The sequence below is a fragment of the Dryobates pubescens genome, chromosome 12 (assembly GCF_014839835.1).
Source record: "Dryobates pubescens isolate bDryPub1 chromosome 12, bDryPub1.pri, whole genome shotgun sequence".
NCBI classification, from domain to species: domain Eukaryota; kingdom Metazoa; phylum Chordata; class Aves; order Piciformes; family Picidae; genus Dryobates; species Dryobates pubescens.
This window is the reverse complement of record NC_071623.1, coordinates 17,609,361-17,630,334: the sequence shown is the minus strand read 5'-3', so window position 1 is coordinate 17,630,334 and position 20,974 is coordinate 17,609,361. Positions and strand designations below refer to the sequence as shown.

Here is a 20,974-nt window from a genome sequence, read left to right as displayed (position 1 = left end):
AGAGGGTTGAAACTGCTAACAGCTGCTTTGTATGTCAACAATAAAACATCTCACACAAGCAAATATAAATTACTGATTACCTGACTGGATTCTCCTCAGTGTTCTGGAGACAAAGAACTGTCTTTCATTAGTAGTTCGCTGAACTATTCCATTTTTCTGTCTTGTAAATCACTCTTTTTATCAGTTGTTTTGTTCTGAAGACCTGGGAGTGAAAAACTTCTTTTAGCTCAAGAATTCTCTGGATTAGCATTTCAGTATATATCCACAATTCTGGTACTCCAGTATTGCTGTCACAGTGATGTTTTGTTGTTGTTGTTGCTCTGCAGAGCTTTTCTCTATTAGTGAGGGAAAAGAGGGCCATGGAAAAAGCAGCGTAATGCAAAGCTGAAGTACCATCCCTATTGCTTGACTACACAGCATGCAGAGCAGAAAGCTTCTTGGCACCTGGAGTTTAAACATGATTTAATAAAGTAAAATGCTATAGGTGACAGGTTGAAGGGGTAGAAGGCTTCTTTAATTAGTTATGAAAGGTATGAGCTAGGATATTTAAGGCCTCTTCACAATATACACCTAATATGCAGGGCTGTGAGCTAGATAATCTGTAAGGGCTTTTTCAGAGTTCATCTTAGGATAGGTCTCATCCATCTTTGTCACTTCAGGGTACCCATAAAAGCCTGAAAGGGAACGCAAGAGCCTTGTCCACAGTGACAGCGATCATCGATGGAACAGGATCTGTAGGTAAGCCAGAGCTGCAACATAGCCTGCCTTAGCTGGGGTAGGTTCAAACAAAGGGTCTTTGAGAAACCACGCTCTCTCCAGTTCAATTGGAAATGGAGAGCAGAGCAAACTTAGCCTTAAAGCTCTCTAATCCCACACTTGAGGGAGGGAAGATGGAATCACAGATTACATCCTGTTGGAAGAGACCTCAAAGAGTAACTCTGGACCCAACACTGAAGGGGCAACACAAAGAAGATGGTAGACTTATACTGGGCACAAGCAGCAAAAGCAGATGATGTTGGGGTGTTTCTGACAGGGATATTTTATTCATGCCCTCTGCATTCCTATGTGGAAGATTGAGTAGTACTCAGCTTAATACTGGATGGGCATTTGGCTGAGCTAGAGGTAAACATTTCTCAAACTTCCAGCTTCTCCAGTGTTAGGTTGCCCACTGGCTTGCAGTTGTACCAGTAATGTTCTGCACTATCCCTACCTGTTGATATATATCAGATAATGCTGAGTTAACTGGGTGGAAAAATTGGTAGTCCAACTCAGAATAACTGACTTTGAGCGCAGTAAATCTTACATTGCAACATTCTGACAATACCAATACGATGTTTTAGGTGCAGCTTTGGGGCCTCTCTTAGCTGGCCTGATTTCCCCATCTGGTTGGAACAACGTGTTTTACATGCTGATGGTGGCAGATGCATGTGCCTTGCTAGTAAGTCTAAAAATACTCTTTTAATTGCTGTGTACTTCCTTTGTGCTAAACTATCTTAAAATGCAGATTTTCCTTTTGCATTTTCAGCGCTTCATCTTCAACAAAATTTCCAGTTCTGTGGGAAATTTTCAGTTAAGGAGCAAATTTGCTCACCTTGATTAAAATTAGATGAGAATTTCAAAAGTGCAGATTAGTTCTGATACACTTCAGCTCCTGAGCAAATGCACATGTGTCAACTCTGCTGGCTGAGTGGATTACAGCAGTCATAATTTTAACTAAACCTTCATATATAGACCTAGAATCACAGAATTGTCAGGGTTAGAAGGGTTCCCAAGGATCATCTAGTTCCACCCTGCCCGCCATGGGCAAGGACACTGTCCACTAGATCAGATTGCCCAGAGCCCCTTCCAGCCTGGCCTTCAAAACCTCCAGGGATAGGGCTCCCACCACCTCCCTGGGCACCCCTGTTCCAGTGTCTCACCACCCTTCCTGACATCTAAGCTAAATCTACCCTCCTCTAGCTTGGATCCATTCCTCCTAGTCCTATCACTACCCAACACCCTAAAAAGTCCCTCACCAGCTTTCTTGTAAGCCCCCTACAGATACTGGAAGGCCACAATAAGGTCCCCTAGGAGACTTCTCTTCTCCAGGCTGAACAGCCCCAGATTCCACTCACAGAAGAATTACCTCTTTTTTTTCTTTTTAAAGCCTGTTTAGCAAAGCAGTAACAAATGCTTGCTGCATTGCTATATCACCATCATAATGAAGCTGCTGGAAGTTAATACATAACATCCTCCAGATGGCCCCCAAAACTGCTGTAGTAAGATGAAAAACTGGCATTGTAACATCTGAGAAGTTTAGGGAAAAGGAGTGTAACACACAAATAGTGGCCTGGTACACAGCACATCCATTTTTCCCTTTTTCTCTTGTTGAGATCCAGTATGATTGATAGAGCTGAAAAGCTTTTTAGTTTCTTGTTGTTTGGTTTAGTTTTAGGTTGTTTGGTTTTTTCCTTGGTTTTTTTTTTCACTTCTGACTTCTCTGCTTTGCTTTTAAAGACGAAAGAAGACATGAGATGAGACAGGGCGAATTTTGCTGTACATTTTGAAGTCAGTGTTCCTGCACTCACCTCTGGGTTAGCCTGTAGGTTATGTTTTTGCACTTGCCACAGGTTTTCCTGGCAGTTATCTGTGCATTGGCTTTGTTCTGCAGCAAAGAACACTATCCATGCCTACCTCATAGATGTCCTGAGGTGTCACCTACTTATCCCCTCCTTTTGAAGTGCCAGGTGGAAATGCTCATGAAAGGGCAGGGTGGTTGTGAAACACTTCAGAAATACTTCGTCCTCCAGACTGGCTGTGCCCAGACAAAGGCCTGTGCCTGCAGGGTGTTGCACTCAGCTCAGCGCTCCTGCAGAGGAGCTAATGCCCGGTGTGGCATGAGAAAAGTAGAGTCTTGCTTTGATTTAGGATGGAGGCTTTTTTTGGGGTCTAAATTCAAGTTAACTGGAAGTAAGTTAATTAAAATGAAATTAATAAAAAGTGAAATTTTCCCCATATAAGATGTGAAATATCAGGAAATTAAGTAAATAAATTAGTTAATAGTTGAAGTGTGTTACCACTGGTGATCAGCAGCTCTATAATTCCTGATTTGTGCTGTTCTCAGTATTAGGTATTCCATGCTGTGGAGTGAGGTTTGGGAGATTGTTGCAGGAGAACTAAAGCTCTGCTGTTGAGGGTTTTTTCTCTTATAGTTACTTGCTAAAATCAAATGAAAAACATCCCCAGTTTCTTCACAGCAGCAGCTGAAAGGCCTTGGTAAGGCTCTGGCATTGAGGGGGTTGACTCTGCTGTTGTAACATATCCTGGGTTTTGTAACTCTTGTTCACTCTGCTTTTCCTCTTCTTTGAATACAGCATATAGATGCCTGTGTTCTGGTATTGTTTCTTAGAAGCTATCTCATGCTGCTTTATCCTCTCAGGTGGCATTCAGTTTTGGCCACTGCCATACCCCTTTGTGTAGATTTACACTGGCTGGCCCTACTAGAAGGTACAGGGAATAGGGCTGCTTTCCCTCCCCACACCCCCACAGTGTTGCAGTTTAAGCTGCATCATGTATTCTACACCATGGTCACTGCATGACAGGAAGGGGTTGGCTGGGGCTTATGGGACTTGAAGTATATTCTATAGCTTGTAAAGTTTCCTATTCTGGGTTTTTGTGTGTGTTGTTTTGTTTGGTTTTTTTACTCCCCTGGTTTATGGGCAGGGTTGTGTCCCTTTTGCCCATCCTTCAAGATGGCTTCTCAGGTGCAGGTGGTTCACATTTTGTCTGTACCCCTGCTGCTGCATACCCCAGAATTTTCTGCTCTCTTTTGTGCAATCTGATGTCCCTGCAGTGGAGCAGTAAATTGTCCTTATCTCAACTAACATCTCTGGATCCTTTTCCTCTTTGCTCACCCAGAGGGGAGGGGCGAGGGAGTGGAAAGAAATCCCTGTCATGTGCAGACTGCTGGGATTCAGTTGCCAGCTCAGTTAAAACCAGGACATCCTGAAATGTAAGGATTAACTTCTTAAAAGACTAATACTTTGAAGAGTGAAGAAACTTCCATTTATAACAGTGAGACTCTGAGGATAAGGAAACTTGTGACAGTGAGGAACCCTGGAAGTTCTGTCTTTATTGTCCGTGGGAATCATCAAATCTTATTTGTAAAATCACTTTCCTGTATCTCACTACATCTTTTACAGTGCACTTGTGAGTCCTGACCCTGCACAGGCAAAGAAGCATGGCTGACTGCTTGTCTTGCCTAATTGTGTGCCTAAAGCTTTTCACATACGGAGTTACTTTTCAGAATAGCAGCTAAAATACGTTTGTGTTCCAAAATTTCGATCTGCTGTGTGCTTCCTTGAGGTCTTGGGTTCCCCCTGCTGGTTTCTTTGCGCATCTGCTGGTAAAGTAACGAGAAGGTATTCAGGTTTTTACTAAGAAATGGACCCCTCAGTTGTGAAAATGAAATTACTTTCCTCTTGCCTATTTGTTGTGAAAACTCCTCTGCCAAACATGGACTAAGCACCTGTAACTCCTTTGATTTATTTATCTGTTTAAACTGAGTTCAGCATTATAGGATAATGTTTTAAATGAGGAGCTCTTTGAATAGCAGTGAAAACCTTACACTGAATCTTGGCTTATTTACATATGTGTATAGATACTGACACAGCTACTGTGACTGTTTTTGCAGTTCTTACTCCGTCTTATTCAGAAGGAACTTCGGTGTCACACAGATCATACCCTGTAAGTGTTGTGCATGGCTGTTGCTCTCTAACAACAGTTGGAAGGCATGTTGCTAAGCCTTTGCCCCCTAGTACCTTCATGTAGATTGAATGTGTTGAGGTTTCTGTATGTCCATTTCTGTCTGGTTTAGTTGAGTTTTGCTTCAGAAGGCTAATCTCAGTTTGGTGTTTTCAAATCCTTGATATTTTCCTTCAGAACCTTTTCTTTTGAGAAGTATCTGCTCTGAAAACAGCTCTGTCAGTCTCTTGGGTATGGCTTGTTTTTTCTCTAAACATGTGATCTCCCTGAGTTTTATCATGGAGCATGCAGGTGAGAAATAAGAAGCCACTCAACTGCTTTCCTCTGTATATTAATGGTTTCAAACATAACTTGCTCCAAGAGGTGTCCTTAAAGGAGAGGATGTCTGAACGTACAGTGTTTTGAATCAAGGGGAAAAGCATAATCCATTGACTCGATGGAGTTAGACTTGCCTGTGCAAAATCTAACTGAGCCCCTTCATTGTAGTTTTGAAGTAAAATGGACAGAGGGTAGAAAAACACATGACAAAGGATGGATCACAGGATGTTAGGGGTTGGAAGGGATGTTAGAGTCCAACCCCTCTGCCAGACCAGGACCATAGAACCTAATGCAGGTCACATAGGAATGCATCTAGTTGGATCTTGAAAGTCTCCAGAGAAGGAGACTCCACAACCTCTCTGGGGAGCCTGTTCCAGTGCTCTGTGACCCTCACAGTGACGAAGTTCTTCCTGTGCTGTAGTTTACATCCACTGCCCCTTGTCCTATCTTATGGCACAAGTGAGAAGAGGCTGTCCCTTCCTTCCTGACCCCCAGCCCTCAGATAGTTATAAACATTTATTAAATCCCCTCTCAGTCTTCTCCAGACTAAAAAGCCCCAGGGCTCTCAGCCTTGCCTCATAAGGCAGTGCTCCAGTCCCTTAATCATCCCCATAGTCCTCCACTGGACTTTCTTGAGTAGATCCCTGTCCTTCCTGAACTGGGATCCTGCATTTGGATATTGGTGACTGTTACACCTCACACCTTAACCTTTCCTGTCTGGCTGCTGTTTTTTCCCAGGTTTAAAGAACACTGAGCTGCAAGACCAGGTCTGGAGAAGGACTGTGTCAGTGACCAGAGCATTTCCCTGTAAAAACTTCACGGAATGCATTATTCTATATTTAAGAGATCCTGTTTGGTGAAGAACTCTGTGTATTTACTGGAAGCAGTGTGAGAAATGCAGCTGGTAAACCCCTGAAGCTCTTACTTTTGCACAAGTACCTCAGGATGGCAACTATTCATCAGAAGAGACAGGAACAGTGGGAAGGTTTTAGCAGTGTGCCTCAACTGAGCCAAAGAGAAATGCCAAGTGCCTTTTTATTTCTTTTGATAGAATGTTTTTACTCAAAATGCCAACTTGTGTATTTTCCAGAAACAAGTCAAAACAAGAGCAGAAGGAGGTTGAAATGGTATAGTCCCCAGTGTCAGTGAGCAAAGTATGTATCCTTTATGCCATCTTGCACACATCAAGGGCATCATGTTGTGGAGGACAGTACCAGCTGGTTATTAAGATGCACTGCTTTTAGTATTCTGAAGCTGCTGAGACAATAATAACCTCACTGTATTATTAGTTTTTTAACTACAGTACAACTTCTATTTCCCAAGGACAACATCCTTTCTTTTGGTAGGTAATGAAATGGAATTGGCTGTTGCAGTTAGCAGTTCTCACAGCCTCTCTAGATAGATGTTGGGACTGTGGAAAAAGGAATCTGAAGCAACAAATGTAGATTATGAGTCAGAATTTCCAGGGAGTGAACTCTAATGATTTCCAGGGCATTATAAACTGGTTGTGCTAACATCACATAATTGTGCTGGGTTGAAAAGGCCACCTTTGGGGTGGCAGAGAACTGTTGAGCTGTCACGCTTCAGTACTACAGGACTGAACAGATGAGCTGCTTTAGTGCCTGCTGCCGCAGTGATCTCCATTGGGTACTTCCTGACTTCAGTGCTGGTGTGTGCACATGGAAGTCATTGTCAGACCAGGGCCTTAAAACCCACAAATCTCTTTCAGGTGGCTAATTTGAAGGGGCTCTGAATTTCCGGTTTGGAGCTGAACTGCCGCAAAGGAAAAATTAACTTGGGTGACAGGTTTTAAGGCAACATTTCAGTAACTAGTGTTACTCAGCAAATAGATGGTTTCATGTCTTCAAAACATATCATTTCTTGGTACAGCTGTCTCCTTTGCAAAACAGATGTTTCTGTGATTTTTCTACTTTATTGTTTTTTTGCAAGATGTACAGAGTACAAATGGGTTTTGTATGAAGTGTTTATACTTAGATCAGCAGAGCTAGATAAACTGTGTACTATTGGTAACCGTATTTATTAAAGCCCTAGGCATAATGTCTTGTTCTGAACTATGCTCTTTTGAGTTTTGTGAAACAATGAAGTGGTCTTTAAACTTGATAGACAAAACAGCACACCTAAAATAGCCCTGGCAAGATATGGCTAAGTGTCTGGTGGTGTGGTCCGTGTGCTGGCACAGCACTTCATTTCTAGGGCTGTTTTGTGATTGTTCAGTCTTTAATGAGTTGGTTTTTCCACTGGTTTGATTCAGCACATGCTTTATGCTTGACCTGAACAGTGTAAAAACGTGTTAATTTTTAACTACAGGGAAGACCTCAGTCCCACAAAGACTTACAGAAGGTACCAAAGTCCTTGCAAGTGAAGGCTCTATGTAGGCCCTAACTCTGCAGTTACCTAGATGAATGGTTAACTTCACATATTGTGAGTAAACCTGTTGAGACCGATGGGGATGCTCAACAAACAAAGTCATAAACCTGTGCTGTGTTGTTTGGGCTTTAGGCTGTAGTTAAATGTGACAGAATTCTGCAGCACTGTTAGTTGAAAGGATTTCCATCCCAGTGGAGTGGCACACTGCCCCCTCACTCAGCCACACTGACCCTAGGGGACTGCTGGCCAGACCAGGAGAGGAATCAGGTCTCTGATGGGGGGGGGAGGAAAAAAATAGCATTACAACCCCCAGAAAGCCCTGGACTGGCACAGCTTCAATGGCTGCATGAGTAGGGAGGGAAGGAAAACTTCTTCAGCTGAAGATGCCAAGCCCTTGCCCTGAAAAAGGTATGTGGAGCTATATATTAGTTTATTGAAACAATTTAAACTGCTGCACTCAGATGTTGAGTGGCTGTTCCTGGTGGGCTGAGGTCTTAGGTTAAAATGCTTTCAGTTATATTTAAGTTACACGTTGTAAAGTTAGTTACAAATTGTGGTTTGGATTTTATGTTTTACTTGTTGGGGCTGCTGCTAATATTTATTTATTTATTTATTTGAGTAGCTTTTGCACTGTAGTTACTTAGATATGGAATTAAGAGCGTTGGAGGTGCTGGGCTGAGTCCTTCCTTCTACTGATTGTGGGCAGGAATTCTAGGACTCCTAGCTGATGCTTCCTTCCTTGCTGACGTACAGCGTTTCAATTCCTCCCATCTATGATTTGTTGGACAAGCAGATAAAAATATTTGCTTTTCTTTCTTAACTGCCCCAAAGGTTCTTCAAGTTGTGAGTAAACTGTGTGGGTTTTGTTAGTATTGGGTGCCAATATCCATCAATCTGGAAATGGGCAAGACTGACGACATTTTGTGTGTAGAAATGTGAGTGCCCAGTAGGTAGAGCCAGATTTAAATATGGCTGCAGGGTTTGTGCGTTGGTTTTAATGCTGGTTATTGTGAATGTCATCCATTTACCTTCCTGTGTTGAATAAAACCTCCTTAAAATGAGAAATGTTGTGCATTTGATCTTTTATATCTCTGTGTCCCTGCTGCGACAGCTCTCCTGTCTCTTGTGAGGGTAATGAAAATGGTTCAGTGGAAGAACAAATTAGAGCCTTTGGGTTTGCAAACAGTGCCCTCCTCAACCTGAACATGCACAGTTTGGGATTCTGTAGGTTGTACAACATCACTATGTCCAGTCAGCTACACCAGATGGCTGTATGCTGCTTACTTACCATCGAATCACCTGGTAGGAAAAGACCTTAAGATCAAGTCCAGCCATAACCTAGCCTCTCCCTGTACACAGTTGTTAGACCATATTGCTGAGCACATCATCTAAACGTCGTTCAAACACATCCAGAGACGGTGACTCCACCACTTTCCCGGGCAGCCTGTTCCAGGGCCCAATGACCCTTTAGGTGAAGAAATTTTCCATAATCTCTAATCTAAACCTTCCCTGGTGCAACTTGGAGCCATTTCCTCTTGTCCTGTCACTTGATACCTGGGGGAAGAGGCTGGGTCACACTTCACTGCAACCTCCTTTCAGGTAGATGTCTCACCTTAGCCTCCTCCAGACTGAACAACCCCAGTTCCCTCAGCTGCTCCTCCATAGTATTTGTGTTCAAGACCCCTCACCGGCCTCGTTCCTCCTCTCTGGACATGCTTGAACACCTCAATGCCCTTCTTGTAGTGAGGGGCCCAAAACTGAACACAGTACTCAAGGTGCAGCCTCACCAGTGCCAAGTACAGGGGGAGAACCAGTTCTCCAGTCCTGCTGGCCACACTATTCCTGATACCGGCTAGGATGCTGTCAGCCTTCTTGGCCTACTTGGTCTAACAGGGGAGAAGGACACCCACCTGAGTCAGGGGCTGAGTCCAGCTCCTCCAGCACAGCTTTAAGATGGCTTTTTTGTGGTTTGCCTGTTCTGCATCTTTAATCATCTTGAACAGTTACTCTCTCGGTTCTGTTACGATGCTTGATGAGTTTTTTCTGTCTCTACCAGAAACACTATGTCCAAAATGGTAGGTGTGCTGAGGTAAAACAGTGTAGAAAGGAAAGCAATTCTTGGTTAGAAAAAGGTATCTGCGGCATTTGGACAGAATTTCCCATCAAAATGTATCCAAAGTGCCTCCCAGATACAGCAAATAGTAGCTAGGGCATCATGCAAAAGCAGGGTGGTTCACATTCACATTCCTGTTCTGCCTGAATCGGCAGGAGCCTCCAGGAGGATGCTTGTATCCTTGAGAGTACTTTGGCAGTTGCTGGGTGTTCTGCAGTACAGATACCTCTCCATCCTGTGTAGGAAGGGTTTATGGAGTGGGGAAAAGATGAATAGGTAGCAGGGGAGGTAGTGTCATGCTCACAAGTCACTTTGAGACTTCTTTTGCCTCTAGGTTGAACTGGTAATGTGCTCTGTACACAGAGAGATCCACTGCCATATGCTTTGCCAGTTAGGAAATTCCAGAAGGGGTTCTGTCATCCGCTCTGGGAGGTTATTGCATGTGTCTGTGGCATAACATCCTCAGAATAACAGCAGCAATAGCAATCCTTCTCATGAGCTTGTGCTAATGTCACCCTGCCTCAGCCTGGGTGGCCTCATCATGCCTGTTCTTGGGAATTTGGTTGCTGTTGGTATGTCTCTCCAGTGACTGAAATGTGGGGCTGTTTCTAAGGGAAGTGTTGCTCAAAGTCAGGTAGATGTAAGAGGGTATGAATTGAATCAGAGGATGTTTAGAGCTGTTGGAGACAACTGTTCTTCATATGGGGTTAATTTGAGGACAATTGTTTACAGTCCCATCAAATGATGAGGCCTGGAATTGATAACAGTGGTGTCCTCTGGCCGGAATGAAATTTTATGGCCTGCCTATTATCAAAGAGGTTAGATTAGATTATTTCATTATTTGTCCCAACCTCAGGGTATATCTGATATGATGTTCTGATTTGCTGAACTACGTCACTTTTACCTTACAGCAAGTCTGGTTTGATTTTGTTTTGCTCTCTGCTAAACTACCCATGCAATGGTACAGGCTCTTCCTCCCATTCTCCTTTCACAGCCTGCCATGCTTATAGACAGTTCACTGGGAGGTTTGCATCTGCATGCTCTGTGACTTGGGTAACCTTGAACCACATTCTTTGCAATGCTCAGTTAAGAATCTGTCATTCTTTAAGGTGGGAAGGGGAAAAGAGAGGATTTAGCTGCTGGTACGCTTCAGCCTCATCTCTAGTGACCTTAATGTTTTCTGTCTCACTGCCTGACTTTAATAAACTTGATTGCCGCTGTTGTTCCCTTCTTTGTCTCCTTTCTTTTGGTTATTTTTCAGTTTGGAATAAGGAGAGAATTAGTTACCATCACCACCTGATTCTTGGGGGGTTATTTCTTCCTCTGTATTTCACTCTGGGTGTAGTATACTGGTTACCCTTCTGCTGCAATGAAACTCTCTCTAAATTGTAAATCAAAGAACCAGATTTTCTGTAGGCATATTTCAGGGGACCTGCTCATCTGCTGCATCAGGAGATTAAGCATCAAAAATGTGTTGAAGGTTTCTCTTGATGCTGTTCTTACCTAGAGGATTCTAAGGATGTTTTCTTAAGGAGGCCTACAAGAAAGCTGGGGAAGGACTTTTTAGGGTGACAGGTAGTGATAAGACTAGGGGGAATGGAACAAAAATAGAAATGGGTGGATTCAGATTGGATGTGAGGAAGAAGTTCTTCACCATGAGGGTGGTGAGACACTGGAAGAGGTTGCCCAGGAGGTGGTAGAAGCCCCATTCCTGGAGGTTTTTAAGGCCAGGCTGGATGTGGCTCTGAGCAACCTGCTCCAGTGTGAGGTGTCCCTGCCCATGGCAGCGGGGCTGGAACTAGATGATCCTTGAGGTCACTTCCAACCCTAACAATTCTATGATTCTTTACCTCATAGTGTTACTGGGAGTAGGATTTCTTTCCCTCCTCTTATAAAAGCAATGCAATGCTCCCTTTGGCCCGTTTGTTTCAGGTAGAGGAGGGCTCTACACTTCAGGTGTACTACCACATAAGTCTAACCATTGGAATGCTGTCAAAAGGCTGATGCCCCAGGTAATGTCTCTTGCTTAGATGGGATTGATAGGGTATTTCCTTCCTAGGGGTTGATCACAGTCTTCACTCCAGGCTTTTCCAGCTATTGTGGGGTTAAGCACTGGAAGTCTTAACCGCAGAGACACAAAGTCCTCCAGGGGCTAGACAGTCCAGGAGGTGTACCCAGGAAACTGTAATTTTGTTACTCAATCCCATAATTCTATGAACTGGCAGCCAGGCCAACTAGGTCTCTTTTCTCCCTCCTTTTGGCTCTCCAGAGGGAGTTCTTATTTGGTAACATGGGGGAGGAGGTCTGGCTGATTTATCCTGTGTAATTTTGGCCTGTTTAAGCCTAGCAGAAGGGAGACAATTGGGGATGGGGAGAAAAGGAGCACTGGGGCTTGTGGTTTAGTCTGGTTGGGGGTTTTTTTGTGTAATCTGTATTAGGTGTTAAGGGTTCTCATCTAATCTGTATCTGTGTTAGGTGTTAAGGGTTCACACATTCTGTAGCATCCTGTACATTTTTGAACATAATTCTGCATTTCTCTCCAATTTAATGGGAGCATCTTTATTTTGACTTCCTTTGGGAGTAAAATGATACCTGTCTGCTCTTTAAATGAAGACCCCAGCCATTCAGACATGGAAGACAATTAAGAACTCTTTTAATGAGTGTTTTGTGCCACAACGTCATAAGATCCTGCCTTTCTGGTTGAGGAGTTGGTGAATGTATTCTGTGCCATGCACAAGGGTACTCACACACCCCCAGCTTGTGGCTGTTAAATAAATATCCAGATGTAAATAAACACAAACCAGTGTCAGTTGGGTTTGTTGCCTTTTGGTTGTTGGTTTGGTTTCTTTTCCCTACCCTAGAGTTACATCTGCATGTTAGTGAGGTTTGAAAGAAAAAAAGAAATCAGGAGTCCATTAGCATAAGTCAAGCAGAAAGCTTCATTCAAGAGCTTGAACAGATTTTGTCATAAGAGAGCAATGGCCTTTTGGTATGGAAAATCTGCACTTCCCTTTTTGAAGCTGGAGCAAGGACAGAAAGATGATTCAGTTTTTGGAAATGAAAAGAACGGAGGGCATCAAGTGGTAACACAATTAAGTGCAGAGTGTAACTGAGGTGCTAGGGAAATGTGAAAGTGGGATGGGGTAAGGGTAAAAATGCAAAGAAGGCAAAGTGTGGAAGACTGAGGTAACTAGAATAGAATAGAATAGAATAGAATAGAATAGAATAGAATAGAATAGAATAGACCAGGTTGGAAGAGACCTTCAAGATCATCACATCCAACCTATTATCCAACCCACCTAATCAACTGAACCATGCAACCAAGCACCCTATCAAGTTTCCTTCTGAACAACTCCAATGATGGTGACTCCACCACCTCCCCGGGCAGCCCATTCCAATGGGCAACCATTCTCTCTCTGTAGAACTTCTTCCTAACCTCCAGCCTACTGTGAAGAGGTGAAAATCTGGTGCTTGGATAAAAACCAAACAAACAAAGCAAAGAAACCCCCACCCCACCAATGGAGGGGAAGAGCCATCTCACCCCAAAGATTCTGTGTGCTAAGCAGTGTTTCAGGTGGAAGAAAGAGGGCTGCTCTCCCTGTGTGTTTCTGGCAGGCACCAGGTTGGCCTGTGGAGAACTTGGGAGCCTCTCAGGGACTGAAGGAAGAGGGCTGCTGTGGAGCTACTCAGCTACTGGGTCCTTTCTCTTGTATTATTTTGGCCTACATAACCTGCAAAATAAATAGATGCTTTGGCTTGAAGAATTGTCTGATTTTTAATTTGCCCAAGGGTTCATTTGAAGTTTGGCATTTTTGTTCTAACATCTGTAATTGTTTTCTCTTTTTTGTACCCCCCAGGAACTAATTGGTTCCAGTGCCAGCGAGGGTTGGTCCTAATTCAGTGCCACAGCCACTGAGGGTCTCTGCAGGACCCTGTGGAGCTGTCATGGGACTTGCATCCAATAGGGCTCAGTTATTTTTTACTTCTTGGCATCATTGTGCTCCTTTGTGCGATGGCAGGTGGGATGCAGAGTTAAATAAGCAGCTAGTAGAAAGCCTGAGTGGAGCTGGATTTTGGATGTCCTTTCCAGGCTAAGTGCAAGCCTTAAGCCATTTCCCCAAAGTGACAAACAGCACCACAAAAGATAGCATAAGGAAAACGAATGCATGAAATGTGCAAGAGCTTATGTAGTGTAACCAGAAAAGGCAACACAACAAGAAAAGGGAAGCATAACAAAGCAAATAGAGGGTGAAAAGATTTACTCCAGCAGAACTGAATTCTCTTGTTATCTCAACACTCAGGCCCCACATTGAGCACCAAATATGGACCCTCCTGGTTTTAATGCAGTTGGCAACTGAGCCCCAGCACTCTATAAGTCACACAGAATTAACCAGGTTGGAAAAGACCTTCGAGATCACCAAGTCCAACCTATCATCCAGCACCATCTAATCAACTAAACCATGCAACTAAGTTCCTCATCCAGTCTTATTTTAAACACTTCCAGGGATGGTGACTCCACCACCTCCCTGGGCAGCACATTCCAATGGCCAATCACTCTTTCTGTGGAGAATTTCTTCCTAACATCCACAGACTGAGGGATTTCTTCTTTCCCCTTCCCTCCCCTCTGGGTGGTTGAGGAAGAAAAGCACCCAGGAGGCAGAGATGTTAGCTGAGGTAAGAACAATTTGCTACTCTGTTACAGGGATATGAGATTACACAAAAGAAAACAGAAACAGTGAAGTATGCAGCAGCAGGGGATCAGACAAAACATGAACTGCCCAGCCCTGTGAAACTGAAGGACCAGCAAAAAGGAAGCACCTCTGTGCCTGGAAGCCAGGGCAAAGAACACACAAAACAGGAACAGGAAGCTTTGAAAGTTACAGAATATACTTCAAGTGCCATAAATAAGCTCCCACCAACCCCTTCCTGTCATTCAGTGAGCATGACTGTCAGCATGGTGTATCACAGTGTGTTAGAGGTTGGAAGGGACTTCCAGTGATCATCAGGTCCAGCCCCGCTGCCAAAGCAGGATCTCCTAGGGTAGTCTGCACAGGAATGCATCAGACTAACGATACAGCTTGCACTGTGTCACTGCCAGGAGGCAGGGCTTCTACTGGAGCCAGTCAGCTTAAACCAAGACAGCTGGATTTCACTGTCCAATAGGCACAGGGAGTCTAGCTCAAAAGAAGCAGTGAAGATCAGCATCTTCAGTTCTCATCTGCTCTTTCTTTTTTTGTGATAGGAAAGGTAATTGTTACAGGAGGCCCCTCACAGCTGAGTGATGTAAAGGCAAAACTTTTGGAGGGAATGGGTTTCTTCTGCATCTTCTGCCAAACCCAGTGATATTATTTCTGCTGCAAAGGACAGAGTATTGGTTTTGAGTCTGAGTCAACCCAATTTCACCATAGGGCACGTGAGGCTTCAGCTTAATAAGTACAGCAGGCTCTGGACCTATTCTTCAACTGCTCTGGTTGTCTGGTAGGAAACACCTGAACGTTACATTGTTCTGTGGCAGAATCTACAGATTTGGGTTTATACCACTAAATATAAGAAGGATTTAGCCATCCCTCTTAAAAGCCTTTATAAAGCTTCCTTCCCTTTTCCTCTGGCTGCAGCTTACCAGTTACATGGAAGGAAGAAAACATATTAACAAAGAACAGAAGAGCTCACAAGAAAGTATCCAAAGCATCTTCTCTCTCCAAAAGAGAGCCGCTCCCAGGTGGCTGTCACCCTACCCAAGCACGAGTGCACTAAGCTTGGTGCTAGCTCTTTACTTTCTTGCTGGCTGAGCTAGGGGATGGGTTTGGAAGTAAGAAAGTTTGCTCATTTGCAGGTCTCCTTGAAAAATGGTGTGGTTGGTGAAAGCAAAGAGAAATAAAGAGAAACCTTCTGGTTTTCTTGCTCTAATTTTTACAGCAGCAGTTCTCAAAATAAAACTGCCCAGAAAGGCAGAGCTGGGCTGCCTGACAAATCCAGGGTGCAGGCAGAGGAGCCTGAGAATGTGCTTTTGAGGACTGATCTGCATTAGAGCTACATTAGACTAACTTTATGTATACTTTGCTGCCAGGCAACTCAGGAGACTCTAAACTAACCCCAGATTCTAGGAAAATGATTTTTGAGGAGGATGAAATCCCTCTCCAGCAAAGCACCTAGAAATGGTGAATGGATGAAATCCCCTGAACATCTGAAATAGAACTAACATCTAGGAACAATTTCCACTGGAATTGGAAATGAGACCTCTTGGTAGAAAGGTTGCAGACAATGTGAGTCATACAGCAACAGTGAAAACAAAGCCCTGTATTTGCTTGCTTGCAGTCCTCTCATAAAATAATGCATCTGTCAAAGCAGTATCTAAATGTCATTTCTGTGTCATCAGAAAGGAAATGTTGTTCCTAAGTGCAGAGTGGCTCCTGCACACAGTTTCTTCTAGCCCCATGAAAGCAGACAAAATGGATGATGAGCAGCTCTGGTACATTCACCTCATGCATCCCTTGTGTTCCCATCAGGAACTGCCTTCTACTGTTTCTGTTTTTCAAGCACAGTTAAAGTTGTCCTCCTAGATTTGTTCCCTTGAAAACAATGACAAATAGCTCCATGATAAACTATGTTGCTAGTCTTAATTTTTATGTCCAAAACCACATTTAGTAAGCACTCAGGGGCTGCAGGAGTTTCCAGTAAGTTCTGTGGCTTGAGTCTATTTGCAAGCAAGTTTGTTCAAGCTATTACTTCTTTTGTGAATTACAGATTGATTCACCCACAATCAGATCCTGGATTGTTTTGGAGCATGCAGTCTTTGCTGGGCTCTGTCTGCACAGGTATGTAGGCTGTCTGTGGCAGCTAATGGTCCCTGAAGGGATGCACTGGCTGTCAGAGCCTGGGCTGAGGTGCCAAGGACAGGACACTTTCACAGTGTGATCCACTGTGATGGATTTTGTGTCTTGGGAGAGCTCATCCAAGCTTAAACCTGTTCACCTTTAGAATACGTGGCAGTTTTAGGCTGTGCCTAGGAAAATTTACCACAGATTGAGTAGAAAAGTAGTAGGATGCAAATAAATCACCACTGGCTGTAAAAGGGAAAATAATTATAAGGTCTAAATAGTCCCATTGGTCTGATTACTAACATAAACTTAGTCGTGTAAATTAAATCTTTCTCTTTTCAGCTTCTTTTGCTCTAGCAGATACTAGAGTTGGACTAGATGATCTCTCGAGGTCCCTTTGAGCTCCTAACATTCTGTGATTCTGTGACACTAGCTGGTTGCTTCTTATCTTGGCTGTGTTTCTTTGTTGTGGCTAAGTACTAACTAGCTCTGCCCTTCTCTTTCCCCTGTCCCATGTGCAAGGGGGAAGAGGTGGAGAGGGGGAAGCTGTTGGTAACTCCCTGGCTTTGTCAAAGGGGGTCCTTGTGCTGTTTATAAATTGTAAATAAATGCAACTGTTGTGTATTTGGTACATATTCATTGCATTCTATATTTCTAGATTGTAGTTTTGCTTGTAAACACAGCTTCATTTGCTTTCAGCTGAGCTGGTCTGGCAAGTTTATGCTGGGGGGTAATTTCAAGGTTTAGGAGGAGACTTGGTGGAGTGCTTGGTGCCATGGTTTAGTTGATTAGATAGTGTTGGGTGATAGATTGGACATGATGATCTTGAAGGTCTCTTCCAACCTGGTCTGGTCTATTCTATTCTATTCTATTCTATTCTATTCTATTCTATTCTATCCCATCCTATTCTATTCTATGCTATTCAACCCACCACAGAATATGAGGCAGAGGTAGTTGTTGAAGCTGACAGGCTCTCAAGCAACCAACACCAAAAGAAGCGCACAGCAAATGTACCCAGAGAGCAGTGGTGACAGCACTGGGGAGAAAGGGGACTCTGAAGGCACAAGAAGAGCATACAGCTCCTCTCAGGTAGCAGAGGGATGTCTTAACCTTGAAGGGGGCTTGGGTATCTTCATGGAAGGCTCCATGAACATTCCTACAAACAATCTTCAGCAATGTGGAAACGGCTAGCAATGGTGATGTTTTGCATATTGCAGTCTGATGCTCCAGCATGGTAGCAATGCATGGTGGGCACCACCCCTCTGAGGGGTGGGTGTGTTTGTGGGTGGGGATATGTTCCTAATGCCTGTCATTGCTCAAAGATTTATAGAGGCTCACTCAGACACATCTCTGTACATAGATGAGCACACAAACCAGATGTCCCTCTGAGCAGCAGCTCCTCAGCAACCAGCATGGTTCTGGCAACCTGGTGTGATTGGGTTGGAGGAGGGGAGAAAGATGTGTAGAAGATAAATACACTAAAAGCAGCATTTTATGAAGAGAAACAAACTGATGTGTTGCCTTTGGCTGTCTCGCTGGCAAGCGTGAGTCTCAAGCATTCACATGCTCCAAAGCAAGCAGGGCTTGGCATCTCTGCAGGAATCCCATCTTGTCAGAGAAGGATTCTGGCTCGGTGGCTTTTCTGCCGCTTGTGGGCACTCTTCTCCTGGGCAGAGGGATGGCATGGAGCTGGCTGATGGCAGGAGAGCAGGACTGTGCTCCTTGGATGAAATGGGGCAGAGGGAAGAGTGTGAAGCTCCCGCAGCCATGGCAGATGAAGACAGTGGGGCAGATAGTGGGGAACAGAGTACTGATCAGAAGAGATGATGATGGAAAAGCAGCATAAGAAACAAACAGAAAGAGGAGAAGTGCAAGGAAGAGGTGTGGGGCTGGAGGGCAGAGCTGGGCTCTTTTCAGTGGAAGGCTGCTGGGTTCTTGTTTTATTTCTGTGTGTTTATTTTTCCATGTTCTTGTTCTTCTCAGTTTCTTGTACAAAAGCTTGTTTGCTGCCTATGTGAAGTTTTTGAATAGTGTCAAAGAAGCAATAGTACATTTTGATCAAATGCTTGGTCAGAGGAAGTGATCTAAGGAGGGGGAAACCTTCACAACCATTGTCTAGGCTGTGCAGCAGCAGCTACAGGTAAGGGCATGAGGATTAAAAAAAAAAGTTAAAAAATCTGGGTGATTTCAGTGAAATTCATTCAAAGAAGAAGGAAAAAGAAGGAAGGAAAGAGGAAGAGGTGAATGAAAGTCTAGGAAGGAGACATTGCTTCAGCTGCATGGGAGTGATGACAGGACAAGGGGCAATGGGTGGAAGTTGAGGCATAGGAAGTTCCATGGAAGCAGGAGGAATAATTATTTCACTGTGAGGGTGATGGAACACTGGAACAGGCTGCCCAGGGGGGTTGTGGAGTCTCTCTCTCTGGAGATAGTCAAAACCCACCTGGATGGATGCATTCCTGTGTGATGTGGTATAGATTGATCCTGCTCTGGCAGGGGAATTGGACTAGATGATTTCTCAAGGTCTCTTCCAGCCCCTAACATTCTGTGATTCTGTGAAGAGAGGAAAGCCCCTTGGGATAAAGCTTCTCATGAAATGCCAGTAGCTGTCATGCCAAAAGCCCTCAAGGACAGCTGGGAGAGCTGTCCCAAGTGACAGTCTGTGAGCTGCTCTCCTTGATTTTGAGGATAAATACATGCTGCAGAGCTAGCTTCAACGTGGTGACGTTGGGTCTTTCCCTGTGCAGGAGCTATGAAGGGAAGCTACTGGCTTGAGTTTATTTTCTTTACCTTTTGCAATATCTTGGACTTGAATGTTCACACCTCAGAACAAGCATTACTAGTCTTAGGGTTTGCCTCTAAGAAAGTGAAAGCTGCAGGACTGAAGGGAAGAGGGATTGGCTGAGACCCAGCACCACAGTGAAAGCTTGGGCTGTGCAGGGCAAAATCCAATGGGGGATGAAGGAAGGGTAGCAAAAAATATTTACCAAAAGGGAAAAACAAGCCAATTTTTGTGTGAGGCTCTCTCTTCCCCCCATGAACTACTTCCATTTCACTTTCTGAAATGTTTCACTGCTGCTCTTTCCCCTGCCTGTGCCATTGCTTACGATGGTCACTGTTTTCCTTGGGAAACAGAGTCATCTTATTGCATGAAAAATCTCTGTTCAATTCTATTCCTTGGTGAACATTTCTGGCTTTCAGAAAGTTCATGCATGTGATGTGAATGAACAGCCAGGCTCAGAAGGCAGGAGACAGGTGAAAAAGAAAAGGCACAAATGTGTTATTTGAAAGCAGAGGCTAATGACTCCTCATCCAGTCTTTGGAGTTTCTTTGGTTGAGAATGTTATCATTTTAGAGACAGTGACAGTGATAGAGAGACTTCTGATGGTGATTTTCTGGGTAAGTCTCCTTGGGAGAAAGTATCACTGAACTCAATGTAATTTTGGAAACTACAGGAATAGGTAAACGTTTCTCCATTTCATACAACCTTAAGTATTCTGTGGGAGCAGCTCAGGCAGTTTCAGTGCTTCCTGAGGCTTTTGTCATCCTTTTCACACAGTGTCTGTGTCTCTCTTCTGGCCTCCCACCTGAAAAGATGAAACAAATGTGCTTCTGCCTGTTAATGGAAACAGGGCTGAATGGTCTGTGCCAACAGAACAAATATGAGAAAATCTATGCATTGCAGAGAAGTGTTCTCCATGTGAGATATTACCCAGCTGTCTATGAAGGGCTGTACCTTCAAAATCATATTAAAGCATGTACTGCAAAGAAATCTGTAGTACAAAGATCTGTGCAAAGGCCCCTTATGCCAAACCCCCAGGTATCCATGAGGCTAGTTCTGATTTTTGTGAGATGCAGGAGTGATGATGCAGCTGAGGTACAAATGTCCCACCCAGGGTGTGAACTTTGCCGATGCACCTAGCTTGCTGAAAAGCAACCCTGAGTAGTGAAAGGTTTCGCAGCCATTCCTGCTCACGTGGTGCTGGCTCAGTGTTGTAAGGAGGGGGTGAGGGGCAGCATGGAGATGGGGAGGCACCCAGGGATGAGTCACAGACGTAGCAGTGATTGTATCTGCTCTGCCCGTGTTGGGTCTTTAGCCCAGACACAAGCGTGCATGGATGCCACCATCCCCAAGGCTCCACATCTCATGAGCTTGTGGAATACATTCAGCCAGGCTGAAACTGGTGTTGACAGCCCTTCATTAATCTTTGGGTTGCCAAGACTTTAGGGTGTCTGAGGTCTGCTTGTCAGAAAGATGGAAATAACTGATTTACAGTGAGTCACTGAACAGCTCTGAGCTGCTCAGATGGCAGTCTTCCAAAACAGGCATCTGAAGTAACTTCACTTTCCTGCACCACATAAAATGCCAGGCAGTTTGCTTCAAGTCGAGCCATACATTGCTTCCCTCCCGTTGGGGAGCATGGCTGTGGCCCCTGTTCAGGCTTTTCTGCCAAGGGCATGAGCCAGCCTTGTCCAACAGAGGGAACTGACTTTTCCACTTCTTGGCTGTCATCCCTCTGAGTGATCTAGTGGGTGACTCCAGACACAGTTAATCCATTTTTTTCTCATCAGCTCTTGCAAGTTCCAGTTGGGC

At 44.1% G+C, this 20,974-nt stretch overlaps 1 protein-coding gene across 3 annotated transcripts in view; it reads left to right on the top strand.

The window, feature by feature from the left end:
• SLC37A1 (solute carrier family 37 member 1) overlaps positions 1-6,835 on the top strand; it is a 35,853-nt gene extending 29,018 nt beyond the window's left edge. For all 3 annotated transcript variants that reach the window (XM_054165922.1, XM_054165923.1, XM_054165924.1), the window contains 4 exons: positions 660-738; positions 1,341-1,438; positions 4,673-4,725; positions 5,800-6,835. In XM_054165922.1, coding sequence (XP_054021897.1) covers positions 660-738; positions 1,341-1,438; positions 4,673-4,725; positions 5,800-5,815 — 246 coding nt within the window. In that variant the 3' untranslated portion in view covers positions 5,816-6,835. The remainder of the gene's footprint in view (positions 1-659; positions 739-1,340; positions 1,439-4,672; positions 4,726-5,799) is intronic.
• Positions 6,836-20,974: the final 14,139 nt, after the last annotated feature.